The 18250-nt window shown below is 40.3% G+C and overlaps 1 protein-coding gene across 31 annotated transcripts in view; it reads right to left on the reverse strand.

The window, feature by feature from the left end:
• Positions 1-278: 278 nt before the first annotated feature.
• LOC126996914 (choline transporter-like 2) overlaps positions 279-18250 on the reverse strand; it is a 62101-nt gene continuing 44129 nt past the window's right edge. For 13 of the 31 annotated variants that reach the window (XM_050857852.1, XM_050857840.1, XM_050857843.1 and 10 more), the window contains 8 exons: positions 12290-12455; positions 10511-10751; positions 9706-9880; positions 9122-9226; positions 8461-8615; positions 7022-7207; positions 5783-5891; positions 279-5147 (listed from right to left, as the gene is read on the reverse strand). In XM_050857852.1, coding sequence (XP_050713809.1) covers positions 4812-5147; positions 5783-5891; positions 7022-7207; positions 8461-8615; positions 9122-9226; positions 9706-9880; positions 10511-10751; positions 12290-12455 — 1473 coding nt within the window. In that variant the 3' untranslated portion in view covers positions 279-4811. The remainder of the gene's footprint in view (positions 5148-5782; positions 5892-7021; positions 7208-8460; positions 8616-9121; positions 9227-9705; positions 9881-10510; positions 10752-12289; positions 12456-18250) is intronic. The other 18 variants (XR_007751743.1, XR_007751742.1, XR_007751741.1 and 15 more) reach the window with 18 other exon arrangements.

An 18250-nucleotide genomic window follows, 5' to 3' on the forward strand; every position in this document is an offset into this window, starting at 1 on the left:
CTCTCTCTCTCTCTCTTTTCATATCTGTGTAAATCTATGTAATCTCTCTCTCTCTCTAAACAGCTAGCTATGTAAATTTCTCTCAACAGCTATATGTAAATCTATGCAAATCTCTCTCTCTCTCTCTAACCAGCTATGTAAATCTCTGTATATCAATATTAATCTCTCTAAACAGCTATGTGAATCTCTCTCTCTCTCTCTCTCTCTCTCTCTCTCTCTAAACAGTTATGTAAATCTCTCTCTCTCTCTCTCTCTCTTAGGTAAAAACAAACAAATCCTGAACTTCAAAATGACTGTAATCTGGTCACAAACTTATATTACAAAGGCGATGAAAGTTTCCATGAATGAGATGAAAATATATATACAAAAACTCATACCCACTTAACATTGTCATCTGTAATAATAAGAAAAAAGAGAATACAAAAAAATAGTAAAATTCAGCCTCGATCGGTCAGCGTTATTGAACTAAACATATAAAATAGCGTCGTCAATTGAGCATTTATCAAAGTTTATAATTATATGGTCGCTGTTTTCGTGGCTAGGGAGGATTGGGGTTTAAGATTGGATCCTATTCCTTACATCACATTCACCACTTGGGGTTTGAATCTCCTCGCTCTGACTCTTAAGTTCCATGTTCCGAGCAATAGGTTTCATGACACATACTCAAGGGCCAATGTTACAGAGATGAGCACTGAGGCCATGGGTTCCTATAGCCTATGCCCATAATGCTACCCTACCCTTGCCCTTCCTAGTGTTCCGAGTAATAATTTCTCATCTCAGTGTAATAGATTTTCCAATTCAAACTCAAGGGCCAATGTTACAGAAATGAGCACTGAGGCCATGTGTATCTATTTCTTGTGCCCAAAACTCTACCTTACCATAGCTATTCACTGTGTTACGAGCAATGGGTTTCTCACTACAAGATCACGAGCCAATGTGCTGGAAATGTAAGCCGAGGCCACGCGTAGTGATAGCCTGTGCACCCAACTTAACCTCACTTCCAAGGCTTGACTCTTTAACCCTCTAGTCTATAATAATAATAATAATAATAATAATAATAATAATAATAATAATAAATAAAATCATATAAATAAAAAAGACCATCCAATTAACTCCTTTAAAAACAAGCTTGACTGACACTTCCTTCAGTTTATTATTCACTGCCAAGGCTTGACTCTTTAACTCTCTAGTCTATAAAGAAAAAAAATATAGAGAAAAAAGACTATCCGACTGACTCCTTTAAAAATGAGCTTGACTGACACTTCCTTCAGCTTAATGTATACTCAAGTAGAAATGGAAAGTCCTGGTGGCATTTGATTTCACATAATTTCACTTTGGTTTAAGGACACACCACCTATAGTTTGGATCATATAATAGGGTCTGTGTGGTTTGAATACCTATGTAAATCTATGTAAATCGTACCCCATCAATGTTATGTTCACCCCTCCATCCATATGTGTGTGTGTGTGTGTGTGTGTGTGTGTGTGTGTGTGTGTGTGTGTGTGTGTGTGTGTGTTCTCTCGCTAAACTAAAAAATATAAACGTGTAAAATCTATGTTCCTTAAACGTTATCAAAAATGGCACATACATCAAAATTACCGTATAGCAAGGAATTACGTGTTTGCCTAAGCATTGTAGACATTGTGTGATTATTATGAGCTTGTATACGAATCAACGACACTCAGTAAGCATGAAATTGGTCACGATTTGGTATATATGTGTTTAAGTAATGTATGAGATATATATAGATTGATAGGGAGAGAGAGAGATAGATAGATAGATTGAGAGATAGATAGATAGATAGATAGATAGATATAGATATAGATAGATAGAGATAGAGAGAATAATAATTGGTCACGATTTGGTATATATGTGTGTAAGTATAATATGAGATAGACAGATATATAGACAGAGATAGATAGATAGATATACAGATAGAGACAGAGAGAATAATAATTAACACTCACTAATTTATGAATGGAATATAATAGTGGTATTCTCCAAACATGTCTCGGAATAAACGTCGATATAATACAAAAAAAGGAATTACATGAGAGATACATACACTGTCTTTTTGAGTTCACCACGGGCATGCAATCACACATCAACACCACAATCACCACTGTCTTTACACCACCACCACTACCACCACCAGTAAGGCCATCAGTGAGCAACCACCAGACCACGACAACACAACGTAATGTCACTTTTCCTCATCAAAGCACACAAGAAAAGAGAAGGATCAATGGGGTATGAGGACTGTTGAAGAGACGCATATGTAAAGATTGGATTCATCGTTGATCATTCTGGGCATGTATTATGGAGAAATGGATGCCAGGCCTACAAGACATCACTCAGGAAAATGTGATGAGGTAGGGAGTGGCATTGGCAAGATAAGGCTCGTACAATAAAAAAAAGAAAAAAAAAAAAAGAAAATATATACAGAACAGAGAAATAAGTTACGGTACAAATCAACCAATCATAAAACACACAAACAGACGAAAATCAACATCTAAACCTACATAAAAATTAGATAACATGCATTTCAACCATTCTTTCCTAGGCGTGAGTTGGTTATCATATTTCAACACCTCACTTTTCTGCATTACTAACCCAATGAACATGATATAACATTTAATTACATGGATTTCAACTATTCATTTCCTAGGCCTGAGTTGGTTATCATATTTCAACACCTCACTTTTCTGCAATACTAACCCAGTGAACATGATATAAAATTTGATTACATGGATTTCAACTATTCATTTCCTAGGTCTGAGTTGGTTATTATATTTCAACACCTCACTTTTCTGCAATACTAACCCAGTGAACATGATATAACATTTGATTACATGGATTTCAACTATTCATTTCCTAGATCTGAGGTGGTTATTATATTTCAACACCTCACTTTTCTGCAATACTAACCCAGTGAACATGATATAACATTTGATTACATGGATTTCAACTATTCATTTCCTAGGTCTGAGTTGGCTATTACATTTCAACACCTCACTTTTCTGCAATACTAACCCAGTGAACATGATATAACATTTGATTACATGGATTTCAACTATTCATTTCCTAGGTCTGAGGTGGCTATTACATTTCAACACTCCCCTTTTCTCTAATCCTAACCCAAGAAGCTTGACACAACAATTGATAAGTTAAACTGATCACATTCATTTCAAAGATTCATTCCTAGGCCTGAGGTTAGCTATTACATTTCAACACCTCACTTCTCTCTAATTCTAACCATGAGAACTTGACAGACCTTCCCATATGCCTCCTTCGACATATAAGCATCCACAAGAACCGACACCATGCATTCCACAGATTCATCCCTGCTTCCAAACTCTGAGATAACAGCTAGCAAAACAAAGGTATGGAAGATATGAGGAGGCTGAACATCACGGAAGAAATGGCTATGGACCGGCAACAGTGGAGGAGGCTCATATCCCGTCCAACCCCACCATAGGGAATAAATGGACGTTAAACAATGATGATGATGATGATGAAAACAAAGGTAAGATAACACGATAAGTAAGAAGTAGATGTGGAAACATATAAGTAGAATGACATGTAGATAAGTAGAACGATATATCAACACATGAACACATAGGAAATTCTCGACGCTTGGTGGTTCCCCTGACTCCTCCTTATGGCGAGAGAGGCTGGTGTGTAACCCTTATTTAAAGCTTGTTGTCGTAGCAGTCGGGGACGATTGACTGCTTTAATTTCATGCAAGAACAGGCGTCTGATTCTCTGTGATGGCTTTTCCCTGCTTGTCGCTGTCTTGTTTTCTTCCTATGCTTTGTCTTTTCTTCTTTCTCATTCTTTTGTCTTTTTCCTCCTTGTCTTGTCTTCGTCCTTCCTCTTTTGTCTTCTCTTTTTGCTTTCCTTTGGTTTTTCTTCTCCATTTCTGTCTTGTTTTCTTCCTTTTTGTGTTGTCTTCCTCTTCTTTGTCTTTTCTTCTTTCTCATTGTTTTCTCTTTTTCCTCCTTGCCTTGTCTCCGTCCTTCCTCTGTTGTCTTCTCTTCCTGCTTTCCTTTGCTTTCTCTTCTCCCTTTTTGTCTTGTTTTCCTCCTCCTTGTCTTCTCTTTTCTTCTTTCTCCTTGTTTTGTCTTCTTTTCTTGCTTTCCTTTGCTTTCTCTTCTCCCTTTTTGTCTTGTTTTCCTCCTCCTTGTCTTCTCTTTTCTTCTTTCTACCTCTGTTGTCTTCTCTTCTTGCTTTCCTTTGCTTTCTTTTCTTCCTTTTTGTCTTGTTTTCCTCCTCCTTGTTTTCTCTTTTCTTCTTTCTCCCTGTTTTGTCTTCCTCCTTGCCTTCTCATTTTCCTCCTTTTCCTGTCTTCTCCTTCCTTATCTTCTCTTTGTCCTCCCTCACTTGTCCTCTTTGTTTTCCACTCTTTGCTAACACCACTTCGGAAAACGAGGCACCCTTTGTCATTCACTTAAGAGGCACCTACTTGCTCTTATCTACCTTTATTTCTTCTCTTAAAGGATGCAAGAACACAAAGCTACGATGCCTTTTAATACTCCTAAATGCACCACTTGGGAAATTGAGGCACCTTTTGTCATTCACTTGAGAGGCACCTACTTGCTCTAATCTCCCTTCATTTCTTCTCTTAAAGGATGCAAGAACACAAAGCTATGATGCCTTTAACTCCTCCTAAATGCACCACTTGGGAAAACATCACAGATTTGCATTACAAGCCAACAGTGTCCTTCAAATCATAGACACCTGTTTGCGTTTATCTCCCTTTCTTTCTGCTCTCTACAAGGATGCATGAACACAAGCCTACAATCCCTTTTTTACTCCTCCTTATCTTTATCCTTATTCTTCTTGCCTAGGATATTCATAAGGTTCTTGCTCATGAAATATTTCCTCTCCTCGGACCCGTCATTTCGCTCGCAGTCCTCCAGGAAGCAGAGGAAGAGGGTGTCGACAGCCATGGCGTAGACGTCGAAGAAGGCGCTAGCGATGAAGAAGGTGGCGATGGTGATGATGATGACGGGAGTGAGGTAGTAGTTCATCTCGGGAAGGTGAGGTCCGACGCCCGGCACCTCCCCGCTGAAAATGAAGAAGGAAGCCACGCCGAAGCTGCCCACCACGACCATCTTGCCAATGAAGAGGAGGAAATCTGTGACCTGTAGAGAGAGAGAGAGATAGAGGAATATATTAAAGTCCAGAAAGTTAGTATAAGGATGAGGATGTTAGAAAGGTTAAGTTGGTCATATGGTGTCTTTTTCTGCTCCTCCTCCTCCTCCTCCTCCTCTTCTTTTCTTCTTCCTCTTCTTCCTCCTCCTTTTCCTACCCCTCTTCTTCCTGTTCCTCCTCCTCCTCCTCCTCTTCCTGTATCAACCTTCTCCTCTTCCTCTTCCTCCTCTTTTTCCTGCATTTCTTCCTCCACCTCCTTCTCCTCTTCCTCTTCCTCAAATCTTTTTCTTACTCCTCCTCCTCCTCTTTCTGTATCCTCCTCTTCCTCTTCCTCTATCAACCTCCTCCTCTTTCTGCATCCTTCTCCTCTTCCTTCTTTTCCTATTCCTCCACTTCCTATATCAACCTTAGTTTCCTCCTCCTCTTCCTCTTCCTCCTCTTCCTACTCCTGTTTTTCCTCCTTTCTACATCCTCTTCATCCTCCTCCTCCTCTTCCTCAACCACCCAGCAACCTTAGTTTCCTCCTCCTCTTCCTCTTCCTCCTTCTTTTCCTCCTCTTCCTACATCCTCCTCCTCCTCTTCAACCAACCTCAACTACCCCCAAAGAGCCAGAGGGACCACTCACCTGATCCAGCACCACGACTCGTACAATGTTCCGCATGATGAGAGAGAAAGCGTTCTTGGCCGACACACAGAAGTTCTTCCCGTAAATAGCACAGTACACGTAGGCATTCCTGGTGAAGAGAGAGAGAGATGGAGTAAGAATGTTTTTAAAGGGATTCTGTATGTGTGGTTAGATGTTATATATGAAAGGCTGTGTGTGTATTTACCTACTAGTTGTATTTACCTAGTTGTAGTTTTACAGGGCCTGGGCTTACGCTCATGTGGTCCTGTCTCCATATCTGTATTTGTCCAGTTTTCCTTAACCCAGTAGCAGTGACAGGCCAAATTTGTGGCTTTACCGTGTAGCAGCGACGGGCCAAATTTGTGCCATGATATAAACCCCCCAAAATGGATGATACATAATCTGATCACAAATGCTTTGATATATATTATGAAATGGTTTGTGTGAGGGGTGATTTTTTCTCATTTTTCTTGCTTGGAGGGACCATTAAGAAGCATGATCCCTGCTGCTACCGGGTTAAAATTATGCACACTCGTCGCCGATACTACATCCTCACTTAGTCTGTTCCAAACCTCTATGTTTCTTTGCAGGAAGCTATACTTTTTTATGTCTCTCAAGCATCTTCCTTTTCTCAATTTTTTACTGTGTCCTTGTGTGTTGCTGGTGTTTCTTCCTTCTCTTAGTAGCAACTCCTTGTTATCTACTTCTTCTGTGTGTGTGTGTGTGTGTGTGTGTGTGTGTGTGTGTTTATATGTGGGTATATTATCATTCATTCACTTATTGTATGACCCTTCCCTTCCTCCTCTTCCTCCTTCTTCTCCTACTCCTCCTTTCCCTTCCTTCTACTCCTCCTCTTTCTTCTCCTGTATCTATCTCCCTACTCTTCTCTTCCTCCTTTTCCTTCTCTACCTCCTCCTCTTCTTCTTGCAGCAATCACCTCCTCTTCTTCCTTCTCCTTTTTCATCTCTTCTTCTTCCTCCTCTTCCTAATTCTTTTCCTCCAACTCTAGCAACTTCACCACCTCCTCCTCCTCCTTCTCCTCTTCCAGCATCAACCTCCTCCTCCTCCTCCTCCTCCTCTTCTTCTTTTTCTCCTTCGATTCCTCTTCTTCCTCCTCTTCATAATTCTTTTCCTCCAACTCTAGCAACTTCACCACCTCCTCCTCCTCCTCCTCTTCCAGCATCAACCTCCTCCTCCTCCTCCTCCTCCTAACCGTCATCTCCACCTCCATTTTCTCACCTGTTAATGAACTTGAGGAACTTTTCAAGGCAGTAGAGGCAGCAGCGGCAACAGCAGAGCAAGGCGCGGACGATCTTGCTGTCGGTCTTCTCCCTCACCTTACGGTCGATGTATTCCAGGATGACGCGGATCATTCGGACGATGGCAATGATGAGCGAACCAAACGCCAGAGTCCCCGTGTGGTACCTGGGGGGGGATTGTTTGCTTATGCCTCGATATTGGTAAGGGGGAAAGTTGCGATGGGATATGAAGGGTGTGAAGTATGACTGTTTCTGTTGATACTGATGGTCTGAAAACTGTTGTGACTAGCTGGTGCTCTTTGGGTAGTCTCTGGGAGGAGGATTAGGAAGAGGAGGAGGTGGAGGAGGAGGAGGACGTGGTGGGAGTGTTTGAGGAGGATTTGGTAGTTATGGAAGGGAAAAGAAAAGGGAGTAGGAGGGTGTATGATGAATTTGTAGTTTTGTTGAGGTTGATAAGCCCTAGTGAGGTAACGGAAGATGATTTTTTGTTAGTTTTTTTTTATCGGTAAAGGAAAATGGAGAATGGGATGAAGGGTGTGAAAAATAACTGTTTCTCTTGTTGATATTGATGAGTTGTGGTGTTGTTGATGTTGATAAGCCCTAGTGAGGTAACACAAGATGATTTTTTGTTAGTTTTTTTTTATCGGTAAAGGAAAATGGAGAATGGGATGAAGGGTGTGAAAAATAACTGTTTCTCTTGTTGATGTTGATGAGTTGTGGTGTTGTTGAGGTAGATAAGAGGTACCTGAAGATGATTTTTTGTTAGTTTTTTTTTATCGGTAAAGGAAAATGGAGAATGGGATGAAGGGTGTGAAAAATAACTGTTTCTCTGGTTGATATTGATGAGTTGTAGTGTTGTTGAGGTTGATAAGCCCTAGTGAGGTAACGGAAGACAATTTTTTGTGTTTTTTTATCGGTAAAGGAAAATGGAGAATGGGATGAAGGGTGTGAAAAATAACTGTTTCTCTGGTTGATATTGATGAGTTGTGGTGTTGTTGAGGTTGATAAGCCCTAGTGAGGTAACGGAAGACAATTTTTTGTTAGTTTTTTTATCGGTAAAGGAAAATGGAGAATGGGATGAAGGGTGTGAAAAATAACTTTCTCTTGTCGATATTGATGAGTTGCTGAGTAAGACCAGATTAAGGTGGTTTGGACATGTGAGGAGAAGAGGAGAAGAACACATCCTGAGACGTGCACTGAACTTTGAGGTAGAGGGCAGAAGACCACCAGGAAGGCCAAGGAAGATGCGGAGAAAGGTGGTGGAGGAAGATATGAGGAGGCTGAACATCACAGAAAAAATGCCTTTGGACCGGCAATGGTGGAGGAGGCTCATATCCCGTCCAACCCCACCATAGGGAATAAATGGACGTTAAATGATGATGATGATGATGATGAGTGTATCAGCTGTCTGTCACCTACCTCAGAGTTCGTCCTACACTGTTGGTGACGGCGAAGGTAGGCACCCTGGACTTGTCGTGAACCCAGTACCAGGAAGCAAAGGCCCCCGCCAGCACCATCTCCCCGAAGGCTGATATGAAGAACATGGACCAGAAGAGCCCAAACACGTTGTACACCTGAGGAAGAGAGGGATGCAATGTAAGCTAAATTAACCTCTTTGATCACACAGCCTCTGATTCATGTTAATTCTATATTTTAAATGATGATGACTGGATTAGCCTCTTTTATAAATGAGCCTCAAATGCTTGCTTATATATAGTTCTTAGTGTAAATTTAGTTCAGTGTTATTCCACAATTACACTTCAAACATGATTCTACCCGGTGTTATGAGATTACCATACTCAGAACACTGCATTCATCGGCTTAATTCTGCCTAAAAGCTAACACACACACACACACACACACACACACATATACAAATAATGCCATTCAATCAAAACCATCATCTAAAACTTAACTATTAATATATTCTATACAAGCAGAAAGAACAAATCACAGTCAATTAAGCTTATTTGACTGTGGTATTTAGGAATTTAGGAAACAAAGTAGTAGATACAACCCAAGTCTTAGAAAGAAGAAGAGAAGAGAGCTAAGTTACGGCAACACACAAAGCTGGACTCACGTGGAAATACGGCACTTTGGGATCCACCACGTAGTCATAGAACTGGCAGGTGGCGTCAGGGCAGAGGGCGGGATTAAAGGTGTCCATGCTGCAGGTGTCGTTCTCCTGTGACGGGAAAAAAGGGCATGAGAGGTCCATAAAAGCAACGGATTATTTATTTATTTATTTTTTTTTTTACATGTATGCCTATAGTGCCAGTAGGCTTGCTTGAGGGGCCTGCATGGTAGTCGGCCCCAGCCCGTATTGGCGCAGGCAGGTGTTTATAGTGGTGCCATCTTCTCTTGGCTCATGCTGCCCCCTGGAACTCGTTTTTGATTCACTTGGACGGTTTCCTCTAGAGTACGGGTTGATGGGTGGTCTTCAGGACAGCATGTGGGTAGTTTTAAGCCACTCGGCGGTGACTGAAAAATCCGAGGTGGTAGTGTGGGGATTCGAACCCACGTCGTCCATCACGCGATGAATGTGGGCCCAGCACGCTACCACTCAGCCACCGCCTACCCCTATCACTATATCGCCAAACGACTCTACAACAAGTCCGTAAAAGGGAAGGATAAATGTAACCCCAAATGACAAGCCACACTCACCTTATAGTCCGTGCAGGTGCCGCAGCCCGAAGTTCCTGTGCACATAATCCGGTAGTTGGTTGTGCCGGCCGAGGCGAGGAGGACAGCCACCACGCAGAAGAAGAAGAGGAAGATGAGCTGCAGGATGTACGGCACCACGGGGAAGAACAGTGTTGACATGATGCTCCCCACGGCCCTGTTGGGGAGTGACGGCATGGGGTCAGGTCTGGTGGTGTGTTGTTTTGATGTTTTGTCCTGGTTTTATGTATTCTTTCTGACTTTTTATCCTCTTTTTATTTTCTTCCTCCTCCTCCTCCTCCTCCTGCATTCCCCTCCTCCTCCTCCTTCGTTTTCTGCATCCCCCTCCTCCTCCTCCTCCTCCTCCTCCTCTTTCTGCATTCCCCTCCTCCTCCTCCTCCTTCATTTTCTGCATCCCCTTCCTCCTCCTCCTCCTCCTCCTTTTTTTGTATCCCCCCCTCCTCCTCCTCCTCCTTTTTTTGCATCCCCCTCCTCCTCCTCCTCCTCCTCTTCCTGCATCCCCCTCCTCCTACTCCTCCTCTTTCTCTTCCAGCACCCCCCTCTTTCTCCTCTTCTTCTTCCTCCTTCTTTTCCTACTCCTTATCATACACAATTAAGGTTAAGTAGAGTTATATTGATTTGATATTTTTAAGAAAGTAAGCAAGCAAAAAAGTAAGCAAATAAAAAAGGCTAAAAATCGACATGGTGAAAACAGACATATTTTTAAGAAAGTAAGCAAGCAAAAAAAGTAAGCAAATAAAAAAGGACTAAAAATCGACGTGGTGAAAACAGACTGAGAAAGACGTACTTGCTCGCCTCGCCAATCAGGGCAATGGCGATGGAGATTCTTTTACGCAGGAAGATGAAGATGAAGAGGCAGATGACGAAGACGGTGACGGTGATGATGAAGAACACCAGCCAGGTCGTCTCAAGCTCCGCCAGGTGGTTGAACTCGAGGGAGAACGCCATCTCCATCTCCGACATTTCGCTCATGGTGGCATTGCTGCTTTCTCGTAGTGTGAGGTACTTGTTGAGGGTGTAGTAGGCCCCTGTGGGTGTGGCAGAAGGTAAATAAGTAGATAAGTAAAGTTGGAGGTGCATAGTTGAAGTGAATAGTTAGAAAAGGGGAAATAGTTGTAGTTTTGATTCCCTTTCAAACGTGATAGAAATGCACATGTGTAATAGGTGACTGTGGCCTTAGTGCTCATCTCTGTAACATGAGCCCTTGAACCTGTGCTGTGCTGTTTTTATTATTTTTTTTTTTCATCAGAGGACACGGCTCAAGGGCAATAAAAAAAATAAAAAAAAATAAAATAAATAAAAAAGCCCGCTACTCGCCGCTCCTATAAAAGATAAAAGTAAAGAGTAGCCAAAAGAGAGGTCAATTTCGGGTGAGGGTAAGGAGGGTGAGGAGGGCAGGCAATGAGAGTGTAGTGTGTGCTCATTGTTACCGGATCATTATAGACCAAATCATATAGTAAAACGACCTTATAGTACCTTATCATTATAGACCAATCATATAGTACTAACATTTGAAAACGAGATAGCAGGCAAGGGGATGAATGTGCTGTGTAAGAAGGGTGAGGAGGGCAGTAAATGAGAGTGTAGTGTGTTCATTGTTACCGGATCATTATAGACCAAATCATATAGTAAAACGACCTTATAACACCTTATCATTATAGACCAATCATATAGTACTAATATTTGAAAAGGAGATAGCTGGCAAGGGGATGAATGTGCTATAGGGGAGTGTTGGAACAAGGGCGAGTGACACAGGGTACGAAGAAGTGTGGGCACAGGAAGACACATGATTGACAGGGAAACTGATGTAAAAAAGCAGGATAAAAAAAATAACAAAAAGACTAGAGGGTTCAACTTACAGCTTCTCTACACAAACTAATCAAAACTGTAATCACTGAAGGAAAGAAAACAAAACAGACTAATCAGGGGGCACAAAAATAAAGAAGTGTGGGCACAGGAAGACATACGACTGACTGGGAAACTGATGTAAAAAAGCAGGATAAAAAATAACAAAAAGGCTATGGGATTCAACTTACAGCTTCTCTACACAAACAAATCAAAACTGTAATCACTGAAGGAAAGAAAACAAAACAGATTAATCATGGGGCACAAAAATGAAGAAGTGTGGGCACAGGAAGACACACGACTGACTGGGAAACTAATGTAAAAAAGCAGGATAAAAAATAACAAAAAGGCTATGGGATTCAACTTACAGCTTCTCTACACAAACAAATCAAAACTGTAATCACTGAAGGAAAGAAAACAAAACAGACTACGTATGGGGCACAAAAATAAGGAAGAAATCAAAACATTGCACAAATATTAACCCGGTAACAGCGACGGGCCAAATTTGTGGCTTTACCGTGTAGCAGTGACTGGCCAAGTTTGTGCCATGGTATAAACCCCCCAAAATAGATGATGCATAAACTGATCACAAATGCTTTGATATATATTATGAAATGGTTTGTGTGAGTGATGATTTTGTCTCACTTTTCTCGCTTAGAGGGACCATTAAGAAACATGATCCTCACTGCTACCGGGTTAAGAGGAACAACACTCAACTTACCAAAGCCAGACAGGATAAGAAACGCAAAGATTGAGAACCAGATCATGAAGGTTGAGATGAAGCGCAGCAGGACGATCCAGAGGAAGGACACGACCATGGCCAGGACGAAGCCGGACAGGAGCACCCACCAGCCTGTACGTATATCCATGAACACACCCTCGGCCACCTGTGAGGGAGGGACGGCTGGGGTGGGTGAAGGGCTGTGGTGTGTTAGACGGGTGTATGTGAGGTCTGAACTGATCTTTGTAATAATTAGCCTTCACATCAATGCCGACTTGCTTATATATTTGTATGGGAATCTTCAGTTGTGAAAAAAAGTCTATCTGAATCATTAATTTCATATATTGTGTACTATAAGCAACTTTACATTTTTAAGACAATTACCAAAGCTGATTATTATTTATTTATTCCTACTACTTGTTATGTGTTCGGCAGTTTAAAATTATAAATCTCTATCTATCTATCTATGTCATATTTCAAACCTTTCAAAGCTCAGAAAAATTAAAACAAACTAACAGAAGACAGCATGCACACTCCTTAAACTTAGAGACACAAGCATAAACCAAACACACTTCCATAATTTAGATTCACGGCTCTGTTTTATTTCACTCGGGTCTGGCAGCCACACACACAGGTAGGGAGAGGGTGCTTACCTTGGGCATCATCACCTGTCTGGGTTAGTTCATGGCAGTGTTACCAGCATGCAGCACAGGGCAGTCATGAGCCTCAAACCTCCCATGTGTATATTTGGATAAGACTCATATATGTCTTTCTTAGCTTGTCATGCACTGGGTTATTCCAAACTCTTTTCAATTCAGATGTTCAGTAAGTGTTGTGCTTGTATTCAAATTAACTGGCTTATCATTTGGTTGGAAAGAGTGTTACAACCTACTGAATTAAATTATTTGGATAAGACTCATATATGCCTTTTTTAGCCCGTCATGCACTGGGCTATTTCAAACTCTTTTCAATTCAGATGTTCAGTAAGTGTTGTGCTCGTATTCAAATTAACTGGCTTATCATTTGGTTGGAAAGAGTGTTATAACCTACTGAATTAAATTATTTGGATAAGACTCATATATGCCTTTTTTAGCTGGTCATGCACTGGGTTATTCCAAACTCTTTTCAATTCAGATGTTCAGTAAGTTTTGTGCTCGTATTCAAATTAATTGGCTTATCATTTGGTTGGAAAGAGTGTTACAACCTACTGAATTAAATTATTTGGATAAGACTCATATATGCCTTTTTTAGCCCGTCATGCACTGGGTTATTCCAAACTCTTTTCAATTCAGATGCTCACTAAGTGTTGTGGTCCTATTCAAATTGACTGGCTTATAATTTGGCTTGAAAGAGTGTTATAACTACTGAATTAACAAATGCTATCACTGGACAAATTTAGTTCCCCATGATTCATTGTCTCAAATGATACATAGCGATCAATAATGGCAGTAATAATCAACAAAGCATGATAATTAAGCAGCACCAACACTAGAGCACAATATTACCGTACAAACCAATCTCAACCTTTCCTTAACTTTACCGATGAATTCAAAAGCTCCTCACACTGCAACATTCTCTCACAACCCCTTAAAAACACTGTGGAATGACCCCTTACATTACAGAAGCCAATTTTACGGTGAGAAAAGCGAAGCAAAGCAAAGCAGCGAGTCCCAGGAGTAATATTGAGTGCCTGCAGGTTGTCTCATTGTTGCTGGCAGGAGTATGGAAGGTTAAGCAAGCATGGAATAAGCAGAGATTGAGCCAAGCAAACTAAAGGGTGGCTGCAGGTTGTCTCATTGCTGGCAGCCATATGGAAGGTTAAGCAAGCATGGAATAAGCAGAGCAATCTATAAGGTGACTGCAGGTTGTCTCATTGCTGTTGGAAGCCCTATGGATGGTTACACAAGCATGGAGTTAGCAGAGCAAATTATAAAGTGGCTGCAGGCTCTCTAGTAGTTGTTGGCAGCCGTAAGGAAAAGCATTTAAGCAAGGAGTCATAAGCTGAGAATAAGGCAAGCAAACTGTGATTACCGCCCCAAACTGAGAGGGTGAGGGGAGCATCCAGGCTGTACACTGCTGCATACAACAAGATATTTAGGACAAGGGGAGAATGCAGGCTGTACATTGCTGCATACAAGGAACTGGAACTCGTGTGGGCTGAAAACTGTGGGGGGAAGCAGGAGTAAACTGGGACATGCATATGCTACACCCCAGAGCCAAAATCAGGGTGGGATTGATGAAGAAACACAGAAACGTAAACCGGATAAATTGGCACGTGCGGACAGTGTACAATCCCACACATATAGAAGCTGGACCTGGCGTGGAAAGACAAAAATATGAGGAGTTCTATATTAGTCTTGAAATGTGTGGTACAGCTGCGTAGGGGAAATGGGAGCACGGTGATTGACATGCGGCACTTGAAAGCCAAATAAAACAATGAGAATGAATACAAATGGTTAAGTTTTCGTCTCTTCCTTACATTGTGTATTGCCAAATGATGAAAGAATAAATAAACTGATTCTGTATTGCTATATTTATACTTCATGATGTTATACGTATATTGCCAAACAGTGAGATAATAAATATGACTGGTTATGTATTGATATTTCTTTTAACTGATGATTTTTCTGTATTGCCAAATGATGAAAGAATAAATAAATTGATTCTGTATTGCTATATTCTTACTTACTGATGTTGTATGTATATTGCCAAACAGTAAGAGAATAAATATAAATGATTCTGTATAGCGATTTCTTTTAACCCGCAAACTGCTGTACGCCTTCTGGGCGGCTGAGCGGTAAGCTGCTGTAAGCCTTCTGGAAGCGGGCTTTTCAAACAGGCGCCAAAAAGTTTACTTAATGATCTTCAGATACTGCCAGAAAAACATTTTTGTGATAGAAAAATCTAAGAAATATGCAGGATACAACACATTTCGAGCTACAGATATGTGTATTGTAATATTTATGACACATTTATGTAACTTAGATATCATTTATTGAAGGTCAATCTCTCGCTGATATAGCCGCACTAGGCGACGCACTCAGAATCTCAGTCCCGCAGCTTACGGGTTAACTGATGATGTTCTGTGTTGCCTAATGATAAAATAATGCATAAATTGATTCTGTATTGTATTGTATTGTATTGTATATTTTACTTAATGATCTTGTATATTGCCAAACAGTGAAATAATATATATAATTGATTTTGTATAGCTATTTCTTTTAACTGATGATGTTCTGAGATGCCAAACAAAGAGAGGATGAAATATAAATCATCCCATATCACTTTTTTTCACTTAATCATTGACCTTTAGCACTGCCATTCCCTTCCACAGCTGTACCACCAGAGGACATGCAGAGATGGGAACACAGTGGCCACACACACCATCATGCTTGTGGAAAAGTGAAAGAAAGGGAAAAATTTATGTAAGTCACTGGAAGGGCCTTTTTGAGTGGAGACAGAGAGGCAGAGAGATGATCGAACCACTCTACATAACACCAACACCACATTATATATATACAAATTTTTACATAGATTAAGGTATTTACAGATTAGCGGATTGGTAGATAGAATTTTTTCACTCTTTTCAATGCCAATGTAAGCTTGTGTAGATGAATCAGTGTACGTAACATCAACAGCAGTGACTTACATTATATATATACAATTTTTTTTACATAGATTAAGGTATTTACAGATTAGCGGATTGGTAGACAGAATTTTCATCGCTCTTTTCAATGCCAATGTTAGCTTGTGTAGATGAATCACTGTACGTAACATTGACACCAGTGACTTACGTTCTATATATACAAATTTTTATGAAGATTGGTTATTTACAGATTAACGGATTGGTAGATAGAATTTTCATCGCTCTTTTCAATGCCAATGTTAGCTTGTGTAGATGAATCACAGTACGTAACATTGACACCAGTGACTTACGTTCTACATATACAAATTTTTATGGAGATTAGATATTTACAGATTAGCGGATTGGTAGATAGAATTTTTATCACTCTTTTCAATGCCAATGTTAGCTTGTGTAGATGAATCACAGTACGTAATATTGACACCAGTGACTTACATTATACATATACAAATTTTTACGTAGATTAAGGTATTTACAGATTAGCGGATTGGTAGATAGAATTTTCATTGCTCTTTTTAATGCCAATGTTAGCTTGTGTAGATGAATCACTGTACGTAACATTGACACCAGTGACTTACGTTCTACATGTACAAATTTTTATGAAGATTGGATATTTACAGATTAGTGGATTGGTAGATAGAATTTTCATTGCTCTTTTTAATGCCAATGTAAGCTTGTGTAGATGAATCACTGTATGTAACATTGACACCAGTGACTTACGTTCTATATATACAAATTTTTATGAAGATTGGTCATTTATAGATTAGCGGATTGGTAGATAGAATTTTCATTGCTCTTTTTAATGCCAATGTAAGCTTGTGCATCACTCTACTAAACACCAACGGCAGTGATGTATGGTCTATATATACAAAATTTTATGAGGATTAAGGAATTTACAGATTAGCAGAATAGAATGTAAAGTTTTCATTGCTCTTTTCAATGCCAATGTAAGTTTGTGAACCAGTATTTGCTTTACCGAATTTCATCTAGATCTTTTTTTTTCTTGTAACAGATTTTACCCCTTACATTACATATACACAAATTTTTACAGAGATTAAGTTATTTCTAGATTAGCGGAATGTTAGGTCAAATTTTTATCGCCCTTTTTGATACCAATGTAATATACCGATATCTGTGTCACCGAGTTTAGTTTTCATCCAGGTATATTTTTTTTGTCATAATAAGTTTCACCTATATAATGTAGTTTTAGGTCAAATTTTAGTTCAGTGCGTCATGCAGTTAATATGAAATAGCGGATTTATAACTGGTGCCGGTGGGATTGCGAAGATAATGTCCTGCTAAGCCATGGTGGTACTGAAAACTCCATCCACTGTCATTTAAGTACTTCACTGGACACCACACACTCATACAGTAAAGCCCGCACCACCCTACATGTGTGCCATCGACCAAATCACATTCATTCAAAGTGTATTAACCTTAGTGCTACTTTAAAACCCCATCCTCCATCAGTTGTTTGTCGGGCAGCACACACTCGTACAGTAAACCCCATATCACCCTACATGTATGCCATTGACCAAATCACATTCATTCACAGTGGTCAAACAAACAGACTGCAATCCCACGAACATTATTAACCTTAGTGCAACCTGAAAATCCCATCCAATGTTAGTTAAGTAGTTTGTCGGACACCACACACTCGTACAGTAAAGCCCACATCAACCTACATACATGCCATCGACCAAATCACATTCATTCAAAGTGATCAAACAAACAGACTGCTATCCCAAGAACACGTATTAACCTTAGTGCTACTTTAAAACCCCATTCTCCATCAATTGTTTGTCGGACACCACACACTCGTACGGTAAAGCCCACATCAACCTACATACATGCCATCGACCAAATCACATTCATTCAAAGTGGTCAAACACGCAGACTGCTATCCCAAGAACGTGTACTAACCTTAGTGCTACCCGAAAAAACGATCCACTGTCGTAAAAAGTTCCCTTCACATTACACACTCATAAGGTTAAGTCCACATCAACCCACACATGTACATCAGAAACCAAAGCACATTCGTTTAAAGTGTCCAATCAGGGTCCTATCATAAGAACGTGTACTAGCCATGATGCTACTTAAAACCACATCCACTCTCAGTTAAAAAGTTCACTCCATATCAAACACTCGTAGAGCCCACATCATCGCACATTCACATTCATTCAAAGTCCCGGTCATCCAAGGAACTTATATTAACCTTAGAGCTACCTGAAAACCCCATCAACTGTCAAATAAATAGTTCACTTCACTCCACATGCTCGTAAAGACACTCCACATGCTCGTAAAAGCGCTCCACACAT

This window comes from Eriocheir sinensis, chromosome 11, assembly GCF_024679095.1.
Source record: "Eriocheir sinensis breed Jianghai 21 chromosome 11, ASM2467909v1, whole genome shotgun sequence".
NCBI classification, from domain to species: domain Eukaryota; kingdom Metazoa; phylum Arthropoda; class Malacostraca; order Decapoda; family Varunidae; genus Eriocheir; species Eriocheir sinensis.